This window comes from Bombina bombina, chromosome 5, assembly GCF_027579735.1.
Source record: "Bombina bombina isolate aBomBom1 chromosome 5, aBomBom1.pri, whole genome shotgun sequence".
NCBI lineage: Eukaryota > Metazoa > Chordata > Amphibia > Anura > Bombinatoridae > Bombina > Bombina bombina.
Window position 1 is genome coordinate 82,444,558 of NC_069503.1, and position 22,994 is coordinate 82,467,551.

The 22,994-nt window shown below is 43.3% G+C and overlaps 1 protein-coding gene across 1 annotated transcript in view; it reads left to right on the top strand.

Annotated features, from left to right (window-relative positions):
• Positions 1 to 22,291, top strand: part of LOC128659926 (gastrula zinc finger protein XlCGF57.1-like) — a 35,041-nt gene extending 12,750 nt beyond the window's left edge. The window contains exons 2-3 of the mRNA XM_053713512.1: positions 18,067 to 18,179; positions 18,928 to 22,291. Of these exons, the coding sequence (XP_053569487.1) occupies positions 19,234 to 20,568 (1,335 nt within the window). The 5' untranslated portion in view covers positions 18,067 to 18,179; positions 18,928 to 19,233 and the 3' untranslated portion in view covers positions 20,569 to 22,291. The remainder of the gene's footprint in view (positions 1 to 18,066; positions 18,180 to 18,927) is intronic.
• Positions 22,292 to 22,994: the final 703 nt, after the last annotated feature.

The window sequence follows — 22,994 nt, forward strand, 5'->3', positions numbered from 1 at the left end:
ATTCAGTTTGTTGTTGTCGCTGCGGCATGATATCTATATGGTGCAATCTCTGCTACTTCTGTCCCCAGTATTTACAATTTATCAGGTTAGCTGCTATATAATAGAACATTAAATGGAAACTACATAATACATAACTTAAATAGAATAGCAAACAATGCAACACCATTGTAACTTTTATTATCTGAGCAGTGTATGTGACGATGTTTAATATGAGCTCTATTAAAAAACATTAGCCCCCCAAGTCCAGCTGCTCATAACAAATGGTGTGGGATAACGTTTTTAAAGTTTTCTGAGAATACTTGCCGGACAATGTCAGTTGGCTCAAAAGATCAGTGTTCATATTTCTTCTGTTGGTCCGTAAAAGCTATGGCGCCTTCTGTGTCACGTAGCTCATCTGAGATTGTGATTTTTTTCCTAGGTGCCTCGTGGTAGACTTCTATTACGGCGTTTTGGTATCATAGGCTTGGCGACTTGTCGCTTGTGTCTGTCCAGGGGTCAACCCTAAGCCCCTTTAAAGGCTCAGTTAGTGCTAACATCATGTCTGCCTGGAATTTATGCTGTTGTTTGCTGGTCGGCACCTCCTTGGTAGTTATTTCTCGGTAGGTGTGTTGTGCAAAGGCTGGTTTGCTTGTCGGTGAGAGTAAATTGAATCCAAAAACTTTTCAGAGACTTGATCAGTATAGACACCATATGTATGAATGGTTCCCTAGTGAAAACAACTCAAATCAAAAGTCCTACTCTCGCGGATATCACAAGGTCATTGCTTATAACATTATATTCCAAGTAACATGTGACAAGGGGCTTACCACACTGAAGAAGTTCACGGCCAGAGAAGAAAGTGACTTGCAAGCTGCGTACTCCAAATTGCTGCAGCTTTGCGTTCTCTATGTATAGGGCAAATGTTGCCAAAAATGTTTACAGCATGTAGCCTCTATGACTCACCAGATAGCACAGGTGAGAGTAGTAAAGTTTGAAAGGTGTTCCTTGATGCGGCATAGCTCCCGGGCTTGGGGAATGGTGTTATTCGATGGTGTGAAGCCCTGTTGTGCGTAAGTTTTTTTTTTTTTTTTTCCATGCTCTCGTTAGGTCTGTCATCATCCTGTATATCGCTATCTGGTTTTATCTGAGCGACTGTTTGGGATGTGTTATTGTTGGTTATCTTACGCATCAGCCAGTCGTATGGAGCCTTTTCCATCAAAAAGTTCATGAGTCGCTCAAATTGTGCATTGAGGGAAGCTGGCGTTCCCATATTTTCTACGGCAGCCATGTTGCAGTGAGATCCTCTTCTTCAGGGATATACAGCAGGCTGGTGGTTTAGTAGCTTGCCACTTTAGATATTTAAGGAATATAAGGGCGTCGGTACAAAGGTGTTGCTTCTTCCAGTGTAGACAAGAACCCTTGATTACTCGAGGGGGGTGGCACTGCCTATGTGTGAGCCGCTGCTCTAGGCCTTTTTCATCCAATGCCTGCTCAAACGTCAAAAATACAGTGCAATCTTTTATCAAATATCAAGCTGCAAGGCAGTGTGATCCTATAGAGAATAAGCGATAATGTTGCGCTGTAGGATTACTCTTATAACCAGCGGATTATTGAGGACTTAGTAGGAGCACAGGAAAAGTGCAACCATGTTAGATCGCGGTTCGGACACGCCTACTTTTGTTGTATTTTACCAGTGTTTTTTCCAGGTTAAATAATATCTTACACTTAATTTTTTTTTCTGGTCTCAGTGACATCGTTTGGTCATTTACATGACATAGTTTTAATATTAACATTTTTGTATATGCTCAGTTCATAGGCTAATTAACCACAGTGGCAACAGAAATGAAGGTTCCAGCGCCTTTGGTAAAAATATACCTGCTACACTATAAGGAAGATCCCCTATCAGATCTAAAATGAAGTAACAGCGATTCGATATATATAGGAGCGCCACAGAGGGCTAAGGTATATCACAGGACTAATCTAGATCAAATAATTCCAAGAAAACAAACTTGTAAATCTAAGTCCAACAAATATCTGTTAAAATTCCTTTTAATCACTTTGGGTTATATACAATTAAACCCATCACATGTGTTCCATTACAATACAATCTAAAATGCAATGCAAATACAATCAAAAATAGAGAGTACAAAATACAATAAAAATGTTATGGGATCTCGAAGTTCTGTCTTTTATATAGTATAAAAACTGAGCTTATAGCTACAAGTCCGGATTTAGACTACTATCAGTCAGCTATGTAATACTGAGGAAGCTTAGAGCTGATGGTGTGAAGTTAAACTAGAAATATTTAAGATTCGAGTAGGGATCCGGGTAACAGCTACCCAATCACAGATTACACTTGCGCAAGTTGAATTAGGGTCACAAATATCCAGTAGTGGAAGTTATAAACAAGTGATGACAAGAAGTATACGATCTAATTTGTGCTCAATATAATATAATCAAATTACAATCCAATTTGTTAAAAATATTAAAATCCTAAACAATTGCACTCCAAACCCACAAGTTACAGAATTCAAAAATTAAAAATGAAAATAAATATAAAATCTGAGTAAAAACTGTGATCCAAAGATAAAGTGACTTTGTGAAAAAATATACAAATTGTGCAAACAAATGATGTGTTATATATAAACCAAATCCAACCTAGCTAGAACAATACCGGTATGTTCTGAACAAATTAAACTAAAATCATCTTAACCTTAGTGGGAGATTTACAAACTTCTTTGTAAGAAAAATGTACAAACAAATGCAAATAATCCCTAATATAAAAAGTGAATATATGTGCGTGGATCCTTAACTCCCTCAAAAAATACTGGCAATCTCCTAATCGAATAATATCCTAGAGAATCAGATGTAAACAATGAGTCAAATACAGAAATACTAAATAGGAAAAATAAGGAGTATAAAATAAAAATAAAAAATAAAGTCTGAATGGTCCTGTGAACAGAGTCCTATTATGGATTTAAAAGTCAGTTAAAAATCCAATTCCTGGTGTCCCTCGATAGGGTCCAATGTAGCTGATGATCCTAACTTTTTAGGGATCCCAGTCGTGATCAATACAAACAATACCTAAAAAAGAAAAAGAAAGTGCACTAAACAAACAGCCTATGGGGTGCGGAGTATTGGTAAATAAACTCACCCCACGGGGGGGAGAGGGAGAGAGAGAGACGGGGGGGAGAGGGAGAGAGAGAGACGGGGGGGGAGAGGGAGAGAGACGGGGGGGGAGAGGGAGAGAGACGGGGGGGAGAGGGAGAGAGACGGGGGGGAGAGGGAGAGAGACGGGGGGGAGAGGGAGAGAGAGAGACGGGGGGGAGAGGGAGAGAGAGAGACGGGGGGGAGAGGGAGAGAGAGAGACGGGGGAGAGGGAGAGAGAGAGACGGGGGGAGAGGGAGAGAGAGAGAGACGGGGGGAGAGAGAGACGGGGAGAGAGACGGGGGGACAGGGAGAGAGAGACGGGGGGGACAGGGAGAGAGAGACGGGGGGGACAGGGAGAGAGAGACGGGGGGGACAGGGAGAGAGAGACGGGGGGGACAGGGAGAGAGAGACGGGGGGGAGAGGGAGAGAGAGAGACGGGGGAGAGGGAGAGAGAGAGACGGGGGAGAGAGAGAGACGGGGGGAGAGGGAGAGACGGGGGGGAGAGGGAGAGACGGGGGGGAGAGGGAGAGACGGGGGGGAGAGGGAGAGACGGGGGGGAGAGGGAGAGAGAGAGACGGGGGGGGAGAGAGAGAGACGGGGGGGAGAGGGAGAGAGAGAGACGGGGGGGAGAGGGAGAGAGAGAGACGGGGGGGAGAGGGAGAGAGAGAGACGGGGGGGAGAGGGAGAGAGAGAGACGGGGGGAGAGAGAGAGAGAGACGGGGGGAGAGAGAGACGGGGAGAGAGACGGGGGGACAGGGAGAGAGAGAGACGGGGGGACAGGGAGAGAGAGACGGGGGGACAGGGAGAGAGAGAGACGGGGGGACAGGGAGAGAGAGACGGAGGGGACAGGGAGAGAGAGACGGGGGGACAGGGAGAGAGAGACTGGGGGGACAGGGAGAGAGAGACGGGGGGGACAGGGAGAGAGAGACGGGGGGGACAGGGAGAGAGAGACGGGGGGGACAGAGAGAGAGAGACGGAGGGGACAGGGAGAGAGAGACGGAGGGGACAGGGAGAGAGAGACGGAGGGGACAGGGAGAGAGAGACGGAGGGGACAGGGAGAGAGAGACGGAGGGGACAGGGAGAGAGAGACGGAGGGGACAGGGAGAGAGAGACGGAGGGGACAGGGAGAGAGAGACGGAGGGGACAGGGAGAGAGAGACGGGGGGGACAGGGAGAGAGAGACGGGGGGGACAGGGAGAGAGAGACGGGGGGGACAGGGAGAGAGAGACGGGGGGGACAGGGAGAGAGAGACGGGGGGGACAGGGAGAGAGAGACGGGGGGGACAGGGAGAGAGAGACGGGGGGGACAGGGAGAGAGAGACGGGGGGGACAGGGAGAGAGAGACGGGGGGGACAGGGAGAGAGAGACGGGGGGGACAGGGAGAGAGAGACGGGGGGGACAGGGAGAGAGAGACGGGGGGGACAGGGAGAGAGAGACGGGGGGGACAGGGAGAGAGAGAGACGGGGGGAGAGGAAGAGAGAGACGGGGGGGAGAGGGAGAGAGAGAGACGGGGGGGAGAGAGAGAGAGACGGGGGAGAGGGAGAGAGAGAGAGAGACGGGGGGGAGAGGGAGAGAGAGAGAGACGGGGGGGAGAGGGAGAGAGAGAGACGGGGGGAGAGGGAGAGAGAGAGACGGGGTGGAGAGGGAGAGAGAGAGACGGGGGGGAGAGGGAGAGAGAGAGACGGGGGGGAGAGAGAGAGACGGGGGGGAGAGAGAGAGACGGGGGGGAGAGAGAGAGACGGGGGGAGAGAGAGACGGGGGGGGAGAGGGAGAGAGACGGGGGGGAGAGGGAGAGAGACGGGGGGGAGAGGGAGAGAGACGGGGGGGAGAGGGAGAGAGACGGGGGGGAGAGGGAGAGAGACGGGGGGGAGAGGGAGAGAGAGAGACGGGGGGGAGAGGGAGAGAGAGAGACGGGGGGGAGAGGGAGAGAGAGAGACGGGGGAGAGGGAGAGAGAGAGACGGGGGGAGAGGGAGAGAGAGAGAGACGGGGGGACAGGGAGAGAGAGAGACGGAGGGGACAGGGAGAGAGAGAGACGGAGGGGACAGGGAGAGAGAGACGGGGGGGACAGGGAGAGAGAGACGGGGGGAGAGGGAGAGACGGGGGGGAGAGGGAGAGGGAGACGGAGGGGACAGGGAGAGAGAGACGGGGGGACAGGGAGAGAGAGACGGGGGGACAGGGAGAGAGAGAGACGGGGGGACAGGGAGAGAGAGACGGAGGGGACAGGGAGAGAGAGACGGGGGGGACAGGGAGAGAGAGACGGGGGGGACAGGGAGAGAGAGACGGGGGGGACAGGGAGAGAGAGACGGGGGGGACAGGGAGAGAGAGACGGGGGGGACAGGGAGAGAGAGACGGGGGGGACAGGGAGAGAGAGACGGGGGGGACAGGGAGAGAGAGACGGGGGGGACAGGGAGAGAGAGACGGGGGGGACAGGGAGAGAGAGACGGAGGGGACAGGGAGAGAGAGACGGAGGGGACAGGGAGAGAGAGACGGGGGGGACAGGGAGAGAGAGACGGGGGGACAGGGAGAGAGAGACGGGGGGACAGGGAGAGAGAGAGACGGGGGGGACAGGGAGAGAGAGAGACGGGGGGGACAGGGAGAGAGAGAGACGGGGGGGACAGGGAGAGAGAGAGACGGGGGGGACAGGGAGAGAGAGAGACGGGGGGGGACAGGGAGAGAGAGACGGGGGGGGACAGGGAGAGAGAGAGACGGGGGGGACAGGGAGAGAGAGACGGGGGGACAGGGAGAGAGAGAGACGGGAGAGACGGGGGGGCAGGGAGAGAGAGATGGGGGGAAAGGGAGAGAGACACAATCACACAGAGGGTTAGAGAGACACATAAGGGATGAGAGAGTCAGAGGGGGAGGAAGAGGGACGGATAGAAAAGAGACCATGGGGGGAGAATGATACATAAGGAGAGAGACAGAAGGGAGAGACAGGGAGAGAGATGGATAGAGAGAGACACACAGAGGGGAGAGAGAGAGAGACAGAGGGGAGAGAGAGAGACAGAGGGGAGAGAGAGAGACAGAGGGGAGAGAGAGAGACAGAGGGGAGAGAGAGAGACAGATGGGAGAGAGAGACAGATGGGAGAGAGAGACAGATGGGAGAGAGAGACAGATGGGAGAGAGAGAGAGACAGGTGGGAGAGAGAGAGAGACAGGTGGGAGAGAGAGAGAGACAGGTGGGAGAGAGAGAGAGACAGGTGGGAGAGAGAGAGAGAGACAGGTGGGAAAGAGAGAGAGAGACAGATGGGAAAGAGAGAGAGAGACAGATGGGAAAGAGAGAGAGAGACAGATGGGAAAGAGAGAGAGAGACAGATGGGAAAGAGAGAGAGAGACAGATGGGAAAGAGAGAGAGAGACAGATGGGAAAGAGAGAGAGAGACAGATGGGAAAGAGAGAGAGAGACAGATGGGAAAGAGAGAGAGAGACAGATGGGAAAGAGAGAGAGAGACAGATGGGAAAGAGAGAGAGAGACAGATGGGAAAGAGAGAGAGAGACAGATGGGAAAGAGAGAGAGAGACAGATGGGAAAGAGAGAGAGAGACAGATGGGAGAGAGAGAGAGAGACAGATGGGAGAGAGAGAGAGAGAGAGACAGATGGGAGAGAGAGAGAGAGACAGATGGGAGAGAGAGAGAGACAGATGGGAGAGAGAGAGAGAGAGAGAGAGAGAGAGAGAAAGAGAGACAGATGGGAGAGAGAGAGACAGATGGGAGAGAGACAGATGGGAGAGAGAGAGACAGATGGGAGAGAGAGAGACAGATGGGAGAGAGACAGATGGGAGAGAGACAGATGGGAGAGAGACAGATGGGAGAGAGAGAGACAGATGGGAGAGAGAGAGACAGATGGGAGAGAGAGAGACAGATGGGAGAGAGAGAGACAGATGGGAGAGAGAGAGACAGATGGGAGAGAGAGAGACAGATGGGAGAGAGAGAGACAGATGGGAGAGAGAGAGAGAGACAGATGGGAGAGAGAGAGAGACAGATGGGAGAGAGAGAGAGACAGATGGGAGAGAGAGAGAGAGAGACAGATGGGAGAGAGAGAGAGAGAGACAGATGGGAGAGAGAGAGAGAGACACAGAGGGGAGTGAGAGAGAGACACAGAGGGGAGTGAGAGAGAGACACAGAGGGGAGTGAGAGAGAGACACAGAGGGGAGTGCGAGAGAGACACAGAGGGGAGTGCGAGAGAGACACAGAGGGGAGTGCGAGAGAGACACAGAGGGGAGTGCGAGAGAGACACAGAGGGGAGTGCGAGAGAGACACAGAGGGGAGTGCGAGAGAGACACAGAGGGGAGTGCGAGAGAGACACAGAGGGGAGTGCGAGAGAGACACAGAGGGGAGTGCGAGAGAGACACAGAGGGGAGTGCGACACGTGGGGAGAGAGGGAGACAGAGGGGGGAGTGCGACACATAAGTGGGGAGAGAGGGAGACAGAGGGGGGAGTGCGACACATAAGTGGGGAGAGAGGGAGACAGAGGGGGGAGTGCGACACATAAGTGGGGAGAGAGGGAACACTGAAATGGGGGAGGCACCACTGAATGTTTAAGTAGTTTATTTTAAGTGACTATCAAATGCTAATAGTCTACAATCTATTTAAAATATCTGAAACAGAACAGCACATATGAATGGGAGCATTAATAAATTATTATTTGTTGTCTACATCAGGGTTGTCCAACATACACCTAAGGAATCCCTGGTTTAAATGAAATACTATAGCTGCAGGAGCCATGGAGAATATGTGCTATAACTCATTCTAAACTGCTTGGTTTCATTTTACATTACCATGCTGTTGGTCTAGCTTACTCTTGTCAAATAACAACTCATCCATACAAACAGCATAATAGGAAGATATGAGAAAACACAGTTGCAGAGCTACAGAGAGTTCATAAGTCAGTAAGAGAGTGATAAAACTATAAATTAGTGTGAAGTACAGAGGCAAGATGCTAAGGTAGTGGGTGTAAACTTTGAGTAAACAAAATACAAAAACGATCCTTAAACTGCTGTAAAAGAGTAAAAAAACAAACACTAAACCACATTCATAAAATTATAATTTTCACTAACAGAATCCCTTTCAGTAAAATCTAAGGTTGCAGAACTTACTTTAATAAAATGTGGCTAAAACACTGCTCTCTCTGCATCTCTTCCTGCTCTGTAAGGAAATGAGAGTGGAACATTCCACTGCACTTGGAGGGGAAGTACTGAACTCTCTTTTTTCACTGGAAAAGCTGGGAGCTGCACAGGGCAGCAACAAAATAAATTAAAGTAGTTTTTTTCCGTTTTTGTTTTGTTTTATATGATTTAACCCTTTAAGGACACAGCTTTCAGTTTGCTCAATTGTTTTATGACGGAAAAATTCCGTCATATGTCCTTAAGAGGTTAACATCCAGCCCCAACCCTAAATTCCCATGGCTGATGCCTCAAATAAGCACTTATGGGTCATGTAATGATCTTAACTACTTTCATCCAGTAGGTGGCACAGCATGTTGTGTAATGGAGGGCAGACCTGCTTGTGCCTCTCCATTGCACAACATGTAGCTGTGAAAAAAAAATGCTGGAAAAAAAATTGCAATATTTTTTTTTATTTTTTTTTTAAAGCCTATAAAAAAAAATATTTGCCCATATGAGAGGTGAAGTCCTGCCTCTAGTGACTGCACATGTACTCATGTGAGTCACACAGAGAAAGGTGACACTCCCACATTAGTAATAATATCTGTGTAACACTCAGTGATATCACAGGAGGAACCAGAGAGACTTCATACTTACAGAGCTTCTGCTAAACGGTAATATGCAAACCCTGACATAAATCTTTATTAACAGCCTCACACTGTTGTGTTTTATATAATGATGAGAAAATATTGTTCTGTATTTTGTTGTGATAAAGATAAAATATTTTAATTCATATAGGAAACTGAGTTTATATAAAAATGCTACTGTTTGTTTTCTATATTTTGTAATGATCTGTTAATTAATTCAATGTTTAGTTCTTTCATTTAAAGAGGATAATTTAATACATAATGATTTATAAAATGTTGTAAAATGAATGTTTGTAGCAAAACCAAACCATATTTTCAAGCTTGAGGGGGTCTGTGCAATAATACATTTGTGGGGGTTGTTCCTGTTATCCAATGAGCAACAGATTCTTGAGCAGCAGCCAACCAGAATCCTGTATTTCCCTAAAGGTTTATAATTACCTGTAGCGCCTTGATTAACCATTTTTCATTGAATCTCTCAATGATGTTGCTGGTCTATATATGGGGGTGTTTCTTTAATAGTGAGGTCTCGATGCCAGCTGTAAGACTGTGCTAATTTAGCAAGAGTGTAGGAGGGTCTAATAGTGCGGCAAGACAAGCTCCGTTACAGACAAACAATCCCTTAATAGGGCGTGTCACATTCGTTAAGGGTGTAAAGTGATTTTGAAGCTGCTATTTGCTTCAGTAATAAATATCACTGTTTATTTTCAGTTATATTTAACGGACATAATACACTCATTTTTTTCTTTGCATAAATGTTTTGTAGATGATTGTTTTTTTTTTTTTAAATGTATAGTTTAGCTTATTTTTAAATAACATTGCTCGGATTTTCAGACTCCTAACCAAGCCCCAAAGTTTTAGGAGAATACTGTCAGATACCTACTCCAGCTTGCTCCTGTTTGTGTAAAGGGTCTTTTCATATGCAAAAGCTACCTTTTCAACAGAGCTAAACTGAGAGCCTCTAAGTAAGTTTTTGAACAGTTTTATACTGGATTTTTATATCGGTATCCGTGCATCTTATTCTTTATAGTTGTGTCTATTACATGCAGTTATATGCAAATTGGTGTATACTGTCCCTTTAAGTAGCCTCAGTCTCATCACATATACTGATCTAATCATAAATATCTTGTGATCTGCATATTATTTTATTTCTAATGAGGTTATTTTATAATACATTTCTTATTTCTATTAGCTGCACCAATCAGAATGTTTATCCCACTAATCTGTGACTGATTCTTGTTGTTAGTAAAGACCTTAGTAAGTGTATTCTGCACCTTTAGCTTGCTGCTGTTTGTCACATGATCACAGACTTAAAGGGACAGTGTCCTGTAAATTTGGTTTCCCCTTAAAGGGACAAGAAACCCAAAATATGTGTCATTGTTTAGTTAGAACATATAAACTTTCCAATTTACTTCTATTAGGATATTTGCTTCATTCTTTTGGTATCCTTTATTGAACCAGCAGAAATGCATGACTGGGAGCTAGCTGAGCACACAAGGTGAGCCAATGACAAGAGGTTTGTATGTGCAGACACTAATCGGCAGCTAGCGCACCATAGGGCATTATATGCTTTGCCACAAAGGTCTCCAATGGAACAAATCAGATTCTATAAGTAAATAGAAAGTTGATTAAATTTAAATCATGAAAGTTTAAAGGGATACTGAACCCAAATGTTTTCTTTCATGATTCAGATAGAGCGTGCAGTTTTAAGTAACTTTCTTATTTACTCCTATTATCAATTTTCTTTGTTCTCTTGCTATCTTTAGTTGAAAAAGAAGGCATCTAAGCTAAGGAGCCAGCCAATTTTTGGGTCAGCACCCTGGACAACACTTGTTTATTGGTGGGTGAATTTATCCACAAATCAGCAAGAACAACCCAGGTTGTGAACCAAAAATAAGCCGGCATCTAAACATATATTTTTGCTTTTTATCTAAATGTACATTTTTATTTTTATCTGAAATAGTTGTTTGCTGTTTCAAATTTATGTCCACTATCAAATTTTACAGGTGCAGAACAAAATGTCAGAAATAAATCTACCTTTCTCCTGTTAAGTGTAGTCAGTCCACGGGTCATCCATTACTTATGGGATTATATCTCCTCCCTAACAGGAAGTGCAAGAGGATCACCCAAGCAGAGCTGCTATATAGCTCCTCCCCTCTACGTCATACCCAGTCATTCTCTTGCACCTAACTAATAGATAGGACGTGTGAGAGGACTGTGGTTATTAAAACTAGTTTTTATTTCTTCAATCAAAAGTTTGTTATTTTAAACAGCACCGGAGTGTGTTGTTTCTTCTCAGGCAGCATTAGAAGAAGAATCTACCTGAGTTTGTGTATGATCTTAGCGGTCGTAACTAAGATCCACTTGCTGTTCTCGGCCATTCTGAGGAGTGAGGTAACTTCAGAACAGGGGATAGCAGGCAGGGTTCACCTGCAAGGAGGTATGTTGCAGTATATTATTTTCTAAGGAATGGAATTGACTGAGAAAATACTGCTAATACCCATGTAATGTAAGTGCAGCCTTAAATGCAGTAGTAGCGACTGGTATCAGGCTGATATGTATGTATGTTTACACTGAGGTATTTCTGGGGAATGGAACTTCACTAAGAAAATACTGTATATATTTAAGTAATATTTGAGCCTCCACTGCAGTGAAAGCGACTAGCAGCAGGCTTATTAATAAAATTTCATAATTTTTATTTTTAAAACGTTTACTGGCATGTTAATCGTTTTTTTCTGAGGTACTTGGTGATAAAACTTTATGGGCATGATTTTTACCACATGGCTGTCGTTTGTTTCTGAATAAAATCAGTTTACTGAGCTTCCCCACTGTTGTAATATGAGTGGGAGGGGCCTATTTTAGCGCTTTATTGCGCAGTAAAAATTCAGTCACAGTCTTCCTATTTCTTCCTCCATGATCCAGGACGTCTCTACAGAGCCCAGGGGTCTCCAAAACTAGTTTTGAGGGAGGTAATCACTCACAGCAGACCTGTGAGAATGTGTTTTGACTGTGATAAAAACGTTAATATTAAATTGTTATCCGTTTTTGGGTACTAAGGGGCTAATCATCCATTTGCTGGTGGGTGCAATCCTTTGCTAACTTAATGCATTTACTGTGAAAATTTGGTTGCTATAACTAATTTGGTTCATTGTTATTTCAACTGTGACAGTTTTTTGTGCTTCTTAAAGGCACAGTAGCGTTTTTTATATTGCTTGTAAATTTATTTGAAAAGTATTTTCCAAGCTTGCTAGTCTCATTGCTAGTTTGTTTAAACATGTCTGACACAGATGAATCTCTTTGTGCAATATGTTTAAAGGCCAATGTGGAGCCCAATAGAAATTTGTGTACTAATTGCATTGATGCTACTTTAAATAAAAGCCAATCTGTACATGTAAAGAAAATTTCACCAGACAACGAGGGGGAAGTTATGCCGACTAACTCTCCTCACGTGTCAGTACCTTCGCCTCCCGCTCAGGAGGTGCGTGATATTGTGGCGCCAAGTACATCAGGGCGGCCCATACAAATCACTTTGCAAGACATGGCTAATGTTATGACTGAAGTACTATCTAAATTGCCAGAATTTAGGGGTAAACGCGATCACTCTGGGGTAAGAACAGAGTGTGCTGATAATAATAGAGCCATGTCTGATACTGCGTCACAATTTGCAGAACATGAGGACGGAGAGCTTCATTCTGTGGGTGACGGATCTGATCCAAGTAAACTGGACTCAGACATTTCAAATTTTAAATTTAAGCTTGAGAACCTCCGTGTATTACTAGGGGAGGTATTAGCGGCTCTGAATGATTGTAACAAGGTTGCAATTCCAGAGAAAATATGTAGGCTGGATAAATATTTTGCGGTACCGGCGTGTACTGACGTTTTTCCTATACCTAAAAGGCTTACAGAAATTGTTAACAAGGAGTGGGATAGACCCGGTGTGCCTTTTTCACCCCCTCCTATATTTAGAAAAATGTTTCCAATAGACGCCACCACACGGGACTTATGGCAGACGGTCCCTAAGGTGGAGGGAGCAGTTTCTACTCTGGCTAAGCGCACCACTATCCCGGTGGAGGATAGCTGTGCTTTTTCCGATCCAATGGATAAAAAGTTAGAGGGTTACCTTAAGAAAATGTTTGTTCAGCAAGGTTTTATATTAAAACCCCTTGCATGCATTGCGCCTGTCACGGCTGCGGCGGCATTCTGGTTTGAGTCTCTGGAAGAGACCCTTAGCACAGCTCCATTGGATGAGATTATAGACAAGCTTAAAGTCCTTAAGCTAGTTAATTCATTTATTTCTGATGCCGTAGTACACTTAACTAAACTTACGGCTAAGAACTCCAGATTCGCCATTCAAGCGCGTAGAGCGCTGTGGCTTAAATCCTGGTCAGCCGATGTGACTTCTAAATCTAAATTGCTTAACATCCCTTTCAAAGGGCAGACATTATTCGGGCCCGGTTTGAAAGAAATCGCTGACATTACTGGAGGTAAGTACCATGCCCTGCCTCAAGACAGGGCCAAACCAAGGGCTAAACAGTCTAATTTTCGTGCCTTTCGTAACTTCAAGGCAGGAGCAGCATCAACTTCCTCCGCTCCAAGACAGGAAGGAACTGTTGCTCGCTACAGACAGGGCTGGAAACCTAACCAGTCCTGGAACAATGGCAAGCAGGCCAGAAAACCTGCTGCTGCCCCTAAGACAGCATGAAGTGAGGGCCCCCGATCCGGAAACGGATCTAGTGGGGGGCAGACTTTCTCTCTTCGCCCAGGCTTGGGCAAGAGATGTCCAGGATCCCTGGGCGTTAGAGATCATATCTCAGGGATATCTTCTGGACTTCAAAGCTTCTCCTCCAAAAGGGAGATTTCATCTTTCAAGGTTGTCAGCAAACCAGATAAAGAAAGAGGCGTTTCTACGCTGTGTACAAGACCTTTTACTAATGGGAGTGATCCACCCAGTTCCGCGGTCGGAACACGGACAAGGGTTTTACTCAAATCTGTTTGTGGTTCCCAAAAAAGAGGGAACCTTCAGATCTATCTTGGACTTAAAGATCCTAAACAAATTCCTAAGAGTTCCATCGTTCAAAATGGAAACTATTCGGACCATCTTACCTATGATCCAAAAGGGTCAGTACATGACCACAGTGGATTTAAAGGATGCCTACCTTCACATACCGATTCACAAGGATCATTACCGGTATCTAAGGTTTGCCTTCCTAAACAGGCATTACCAGTTTGTAGCTCTTCCCTTCGGGTTAGCTACAGCTCCAAGAATCTTTACAAAGGTTCTGGGCTCTCTTCTGGCGGTACTAAGACCGCGAGGAATAGCGGTAGCTCCGTACCTAGACGGCATTCTGATACAAGCGTCAAGTTTCCAAACTGCCAAGTCTCATACAGAGTTAGTTCTGGCATTTCTAAGGTCGCATGGGTGGAAGGTGAACGTAGAAAAGAGTTCTCTATTGCCACTCACAAGAGTTCCCTTCTTGGGGACTCTTATAGATTCTGTAGAAATGAAAATTTACCTGACAGAGGACAGGTTATCAAAACTTCTAAATGCTTGCCGTGTCCTTCATTCCATTCAACACCCGTCAGTGGCTCAATGCATGGAGGTAATCGGCTTAATGGTAGCGGCAATGGACATAGTACCTTTTGCACGCCTGCATCTCAGACCGCTGCAATTGTGCATGCTAAGTCAGTGGAATGGGGATTACTCAGATTTGTCCCCTATGCTAAATCTGGATCAAGAGACCAGAGATTCTCTTCTATGGTGGCTTTCTCGGCCACATCTGTCCAGGGGGATGCCCTTCAGCAGGCCAGATTGGACGATTGTAACAACAGACGCCAGCCTGCTAGGTTGGGGCGCTGTCTGGAATTCCCTGAAGGCTCAGGGATCATGGACTCAGGAGGAGAGACTCCTTCCAATAAACATTCTGGAATTAAGAGCAGTTTTCAATGCCCTTCTGGCTTGGCCTCAGTTAGCAACTCTGAGGTTCATCAGGTTTCAGTCGGACAACATCACGACTGTGGCTTACATCAACCATCAGGGAGGGACAAGGAGTTCCCTAGCGATGATGGAAGTCTCAAAGATAATTCGCTGGGCAGAGTCTCACTCTTGCCACCTGTCAGCGATCCACATCCCAGGCGTGGAGAACTGGGAGGCGGATTTCCTAAGTCGCCAGACTTTTCATCCGGGGGAGTGGGAACTTCATCCGGAGGTGTTTGCCCAACTGCTTCAGCATTGGGGCAAACCAGATCTGGATCTCATGGCGTCTCGCCAGAACGCCAAGCTTCCTTGTTACGGATCCAGGTCCAGGGACCCGGGAGCGGTACTGATAGATGCTCTGACAGCACCTTGGGTTTTCAACATGGCTTATGTGTTTCCACCCTTCCCGATGCTTCCTCGATTGATTGCCAGGATCAAACAGGAGAGAGCATCGATGATTCTAATAGCGCCTGCGTGGCCACGCAGGACCTGGTATGCAGATCTAGTGGACATGTCGTCCTGTCCACCATGGTCTCTGCCTCTGAGACAGGACCTTCTGATTCAGGGTCCTTTCAAACATCCAAATCTAATTTCTCTGAGGCTGACTGCATGGAGATTGAACGCTTGATTCTATCAAAGCGGGGATTCTCGGAGTCAGTGATTGACACCTTAATACAGGCTAGGAAACCTGTTACCAGGAAAATTTACCATAAAATATGGCGTAAATACTTATATTGGTGCGAATCCAAGAGTTACTCATGGAGTAAGGTTAGGATTCCTAGGATATTGTCTTTTCTACAAGAAGGTTTAGAAAAGGGTTTATCTGCTAGTTCGTTAAAGGGACAGATCTCAGCTCTGTCTTTCCTTTTACACAAACGTCTGTCAGAAGTTCCGGACGTTCAGGCTTTGGCTAGGATTAAGCCTGTGTTTAAGACTGTTGCTCCGCCGTGGAGCTTAAACTTAGTTCTTAACGTTCTGCAAGGTGTTCCGTTTGAACCCCTTCATTCCATTGATATCAAGCTGTTATCTTTGAAAGTTCTGTTTTTAATGGCTATTTCCTTGGCTCGAAGAGTCTCTGAGTTATCGGCCTTACATTGTGATTCTCCTTATCTGATTTTTCATTCAGACAAGGTCGTTCTGCGTACTAAACCTGGGTTCTTACCTAAGGTAGTCACTAACAGGAATATCAATCAAGAGATTGTTGTTCCATCATTGTGCCCTAACCCTTCTTCAAAGAAGGAACGACTTCTGCACAATCTGGACGTCGTCCGTGCCCTGAAATTTTATTTGCAGGCAACTAAGGATTTTCGTCAAACTTCTTCCCTGTTTGTCGTTTATTCTGGACAGAGGAGAGGTCAAAAAGCTTCGGCTACCTCTCTCTCTTTTTGGCTTCGTAGCATAATACGTTTAGCATATGAGACTGCTGGACAGCAGCCTCCTGAAAGGATTACAGCTCATTCTACTAGAGCTGTGGCTTCCACTTGGGCCTTTAAGAATGAGGCCTCTGTTGAACAGATTTGCAAGGCTGCAACTTGGTCTTCACTTCATACTTTTTCAAAATTTTACAAATTTGACACTTTTGCTTCTTCGGAGGCTGTTTTTGGGAGAAAGGTTCTACAGGCAGTGGTTCCTTTCGTGTAAAGATCGTGCCTTTCCCTCCCGTCATCCATGTACTTTTAGCTTTGGTATTGGTATCCCATAAGTAATGAATGACCCGTGGACTGACTACACTTAACAGGAGAAAACATAATTTATGCTTACCTGATAAATTCCTTTCTCCTGTAGTGTAGTCAGTCCACGGCCCGCCCTGTTGTTTACGGCAGGTCTAAAAAAAATTTAACTTAAACTCCAGTCACCACTACACCCTATAGTTTCTCCTTTCTCGTTTGGTTTCGGTCGAATGACTGGGTATGACGTAGAGGGGAGGAGCTATATAGCAGCTCTGCTTGGGTGATCCTCTTGCACTTCCTGTTAGGGAGGAGATATAATCCCATAAGTAATGGATGACCCGTGGACTGACTACACTACAGGAGAAAGGAATTTATCAGGTAAGCATAAATTATGTTTTTAAATGGGCTGAGCTTGCTTAGAGATCGTATATTTTTGTGTTATCAATCTATGTAAACACAAAGGCTTCCTTTTCTTATCTGTGTCCTAGATAACAATTTAAAATTAACATTGTAGTGCCTGCCCCCCCCCCAGCAGTGTGATTTAAGACAACTCACTTTTGACCAAGACAAGTTAAAGGACTGGGGGCAGAGCAAAGGACAAATGCAAAATGTAGCGTCTTTTAAGCATTGTACAAATTGGTCACAAGGAGGGGTACCTATCTGGTACAGAAAGACTACAGATACAGTGTGTAGCTTCATGCTGTCTGTAACAACGGACTATCACATGCATAGTATCTGTGTATGTTTGTACGCGTTACCCTTAGTGATCTACAAGAAGTTTGTCTTTTGTTGTTAATAAATTATACATTTGCTTTAAGCATTTGTCTGTGTCTGTATCCAGTCTGCCTGGGGTCTGCACAATAGAGCTGATTATCTTGAGCTGTTGAAGCTCTAACTAATGTGAGTATTCTGGGTCTGCCTTCCATCTGGGGAGTGAAGATTACACACTATTATGCTATGATGTCTTTCTTTCTCTTCCTTCTGAGGAACATCGTATGGACTATTTGTATTTGTGGTACTGTCTCCATTAAAGACTCTGTTCACGTTGGATATATTCCTGCCTATTACTCTGTATTCTTATCACTATTTGTGTGTGGTTTTTGTTACACTTTTTATTTTTAGTAAATACAAAATGTCTGACAGTGAGGGTCTGTAGAAAGTACGATATCAATACTGTAGTATTAGATTTAACTTACATTTAAACGGCACTTATTTAACATTTGTGTGAGTGCTGCTCTTTGATATAAATAATGGTGAAAAAAATGATGATATATTTGTAAGGTTGTGGTTTGTCCCACTCATAAATAGATTGTCTACTCCTGAGCTTATATTGTAAAGTTCTGAATAGTTCAATATTTAAGTTCCAACTATAACACCCACAGAGTTAACTGTGCTAAATGCTTGTGCTGAATCAATAGCACATATGTAATAACCGAATCAGCTGATCTGTATCACATGAATTGTTATGTGTGCCTTTAATTATACCATATGTACAGTTAATCAGAACCATTATTTATTATTATCTGTCTAAACTATTTAATATACTTTTTACAGACACGACCAGAGCACTGAGAGATATCAGGTATTGATGTAACTGGAGTGAATAAGGGAACCTTCTTCCTGAGCACAGACTTTGAAGCCTATCAGCATGAACTCATATGTGTTAGGTGAGTAAAATAGATATTATGCTGACTTTAATTACTGGGAAAATAGAATAGATCACTCATTAAACAAATATAAACTATTATATTTATATCTGCATCTTTTAAGAACATTTGTGTCAGCATCTGCTTTCAGTACACCTGCAACTCTACCTTCCCCTGCCCTGACCCAACTCATGGAACTCCCATAACTACACTTATGCCTACCTTGTTCCCATTTGTGGAACAACCACAACTCCCCACTGAGTGTTCCCCATCCCAGAACCACCACTGATTTGTTTTCTTAATTTAACAGTATTATTAAACTAGTAACCTTTTTGGCTGGTTATATAAATCAAACAACTGCAACCGCAGGCTAAAAAGTATCATAAGATCACTGCTCCATAGCCTTTTAAAACATGTCACACTGATGATTAATCTGTGATGATTAAGACATCATATTCTTACCCCATTCATTGAGTATGAGCCGGGCAGAGCTGTATGTGCATTTTCTTGTGCAATGTTAAATGAGGATGGTGGATGCCCATAAATTGTTTTCATCCGTAATCAGAGTTTTAGTTTATTATAATGTAGAAATATTATTATATTATTTGTCTTTTGTTTTAATTTATGATTTACAGGTTAATCAATTTAAAAATGAATACAAAACAGAATACTTTGTATGGAGTGTAAATAAATGTTTTGTTGTTTTTTTAAAAGATGGATTCCATTAAAAAGAATAAACTTTCTTTATTTTCTTCCCTTTTTTATGTAGACACTTGACTAGTTAATATCCATCCTTCACTACAGGAAGCATCAGAATGATACAGAAGACTCCAAAAGTCTCAGACACTAATAACTATTCACAAACAATGGGGATATCACAGCAGATATGTAAAGAAGAGGTTAATTAGCAGGAACTGGGCAGCAATCATTATGTACAGAGAGTAATTTAGACATCAAACAAGAGGACAACATTTATGCCTTATCTAGTGAAATTATTATCCTAGAGGATAAACCACACACATTTACTGAGTTTTCAAAACATTTAAAAGAAGGGAAAAGTCTTGATTCTAGCCAAATGTTTCATACAAAGGAGAAACCATTCAAATGTACAGAATGTGAGAAAAGCTTCACATGTAATTTGCATCTCCCTGAACACCACACAGTTGACACAGTTGTGAAACCTTACACATGTACAGAATGTAGGAGATGTTTCACATCTAAAGAAAACCATATGTATCATGAAAAAGCCCACACAGGGGAGAAACATTTCACATGTAATGAGTGTGGGAGATGTTTCACATCCAAGGTAAATCTCATATCTCATGAAATGACCTACACAGGGGAGAAACCTTTCACATGTGCAAAATGTGGAAAAAGTTTCACACATAAGGATTATCTGAAAACTCATGAAAGGATTCACACTGCAGAAAAGCCATTCACATGTACAGAGTGTGGAAAATGTTTTACACGGAAGAGTAGTCTGAAAATTCATGAAAGAATTCACACAGGAGAAAAGCCTTTTACGTGTACAGAGTGCGGAAAAAGTTTTACACAAATACATAGTCTGAGAATTCATGAAATGATTCACACAGCAGAAAAGCCATTCACTTGTACAGAGTGTGGAAAATGTTTTATACGGAAGAGTAGTCTGAAAATTCATGAAAGAATTCACACAGGAGAAAAGCCTTTCACATGTACAGAGTGTGGAAAAAAATTTAAACTAATAAGTCATCTGAAAAGTCATGAAAGGAATCACACAGGAGAAAAACCTTTCACATGTACAGAGTGTGGAAAAAGTTTTACACAAATACATAGTCTAAAAATTCATGAAAGGAGTCACACAGGAGAAAAAGAAGAAAAATCTTTCACATGTACAGAGTGTGGAAAAGGATTTACAAACAAGAGTAATCTGAAAACTCATGAAATGATTCACACAGGAGAAAAACCTTTCACATGTACAGAGTGTGGAAAATGTTTTACACAAATAAGTGGTCTGAAAACCCATGAAAGGATTCACACAGGAGAAAAACCTTTCACATGTACAGAGTGTGGAAAATGTTTTACACTAAAGAATAGTCTGAAAACTCATGAAAGGATTCACACAGGAGAAAACCCTTTCACATGTACAGAGTGTGGAAAATGTTTTACACAAATAAGTGGTCTGAAAATTCATAAAAGGATTCACACAGGAGAAAAACCTTTCACATGTACAGAGTGTGGAAAATGTTTTACACAAATAAATGGTCTGAAAACTCATGAAAGGAGTCACACAGGAGAAAAACCTTTCACATGTAGAGAGTGTGGAAAATGTTTTACACAAATAAGTGGTCTGAAAACTCATGAAAGGAGTCACAAGAGAAAACCCTCTCACATGTACAGAGTGTGGAAAAGGATTTACAAACAAGAGTAATCTGAAAACTCATAAAAGGCTTCTCACAGGAGAAAAACCTTTCACATGTACAGAGTGTGGAAAATGTTTTACACAAATAAGTGGTCTGAAAACTCATGAAAGGAGTCACAGGAGAAAAACCTTTCACATGTACAGAGTGTGAAAAATGTTTTACACAAATGGCCTGAAAACTCATGAAAGGAGTCACACAGGAGAAAATTCTTTCACATGTTTAGAAAGTTGAAAAAGGTATCTTGTGCCAGTCAGGTATCACAAAAACACCAAATATTTACACATAAAATATTTATATGCACTGTGTGGAAACCTTTTAAAAATTATCCTAAAGAGGACAAACTCTCTAAATGTCACGCCACCCGGCCGTCGCTCTATCCATTGCCATGGACGATGCGGTAAGCTTAAGGCGCCGGTGATGACATAATCACTGCACGCCTCTCTTCCTGATGCCGGTCCGGATCCCTCCTGTGGCGCGAATCCTGCACCTATGTAAGTACTTCAGTTACACTCATCTGTGTCCAAATATAGGTGTTACTGTGTGTGCTCCTGGGTGCTGTATTACTTACTATTGCTGGATTGCCATACTGTTACTGAACTCTGCTTAACCCCTGTATTGCTGGATTGCCTTATTATTGCTTAACCCCTGAACTGTTATACTGCTGGATTTCCTTGTTGCTGACACCTGCCTGTTCCTGACCATTCTATTGGTTTACCCTTGAACTGCTTTTCTGCTGGATTGCCTTCCTGTTGCCGGACTCAGCCTGTCTTGACCATTCTCAGCCTTCATCTAATTGTCGTCCTGCTTACCTCATTTTATAAACTCTTTCTGTTCTTGGATATTTCCTATCATTCCACTTGACGCCGGGATAAAAAGACTACTGGCCAAGTTTGGTCTGATAGAGAAATATGCCACAAGCATTACACTAAATAGAAGAGTCAAAAAAGGATTCTATTGTAAATAATACTTTCTAAATCCTAGTTACAAAATCTCCATATTGGAAGTGCTCTCCTGCTGTACTTTGTTCCTCTATATATGCGCACCTCAGTTTCTCTCATATCAATGTGATAGAATCCAAACACGACACAGGAATATACAGATCTGTCCTCATACTGACCAGTTTACACAACCATTCACCACCAAAGCAAGTTAGGAGTTGTACGTTTGTTTTACATAGAGGAGGAAATAATTATATTTACAAAATAAAGGAGTTTTTATAGGAATAGAGTGTTAGAGAATTATATAAATCAGTCTCAAATGATTGACATCTGGGAGACATATTTATTGTGCACATCATGTGGATAAACCTTTTCTTATAGCAATAGATGCTTAGCATTGTACATGTTATATACCAGGGGAATTACTGAGGGGAAACTGATTTTATTTCATGAGACACAATATCAGTAACTGGTACATTTGTGATCATAATCAGTTTAATTTAAATGGCTACTATAACCTACATGTATACTGGGTATGTAATATGTGTGTCATGTTCTGTAACTTGATATTATGTCAGATGTTTTCATGTTAGTTAGTAGCCACAAGAACTGATAATAGCACATACTGTATATATAAAGGGAACATTATATGTCTGATAAATCCCTTTGTATCAAGAGCACAAGTGTTAGGTATATTTATACCATTGTGTGCATATATCATGTAATGCTGCTTTTTACCATATAATGATATACAATGTTTTTTCATGCAAATAAAAATGATTGGAATCCAGAACAGTATTTTGTATTTTTTTTTGTATAATGAAAAACACAATATCCCAGAATAATAAGGAAAACATAATAACAAACAGAAGCCAAATCTGACAGTAAAAGTTAAACACTGATAATGTATATAGAGCAGCAATTTTACCCAACTTTCTAATTTACTTCTATTATCTAAATGTAGTTGTTGTTTTGGTATCTCTTGTTAAAGAGTAAACCTAGGAGACTAATATGAGCTTAGGAGCGTGCACGTGTATTTAGCACTCTGTGCAGCAGTGCTTGTAACTATGTATAACATTGCTATAAATGTTGTTGCAATCTCTGCTGCCTAAAGACACACGCACACTCCTGAGTTAACCTATGATTACTCTTTAACAAAGGATAGCAAGAGAACTAAGCACAATTGATAATATAAGTAAATTAGAAAGTTTTTTTGAAATGTCATGTTATATTTAACCCATTTAAGTTTTATTTTGACTTTACTGTCTCTTTAACAGTACATAAAACAATATCAAGGGGCGGGGGGGCCAGAGCCAGGGGCCGACTGAGACCAACCAGGGCCCCCGGGCAAAATCGTATCCTTTGCCAGCAGTTAGATTGGAGTTTTGGGAAAAGATCCCCAAAGTTGATGGGGCTATTTCTACTCTTACTAAAAGTACTACTATTCCTATGGAAGATAGTACTTCTTTTAAAGACCCTTTAGATAGGAAACTGGA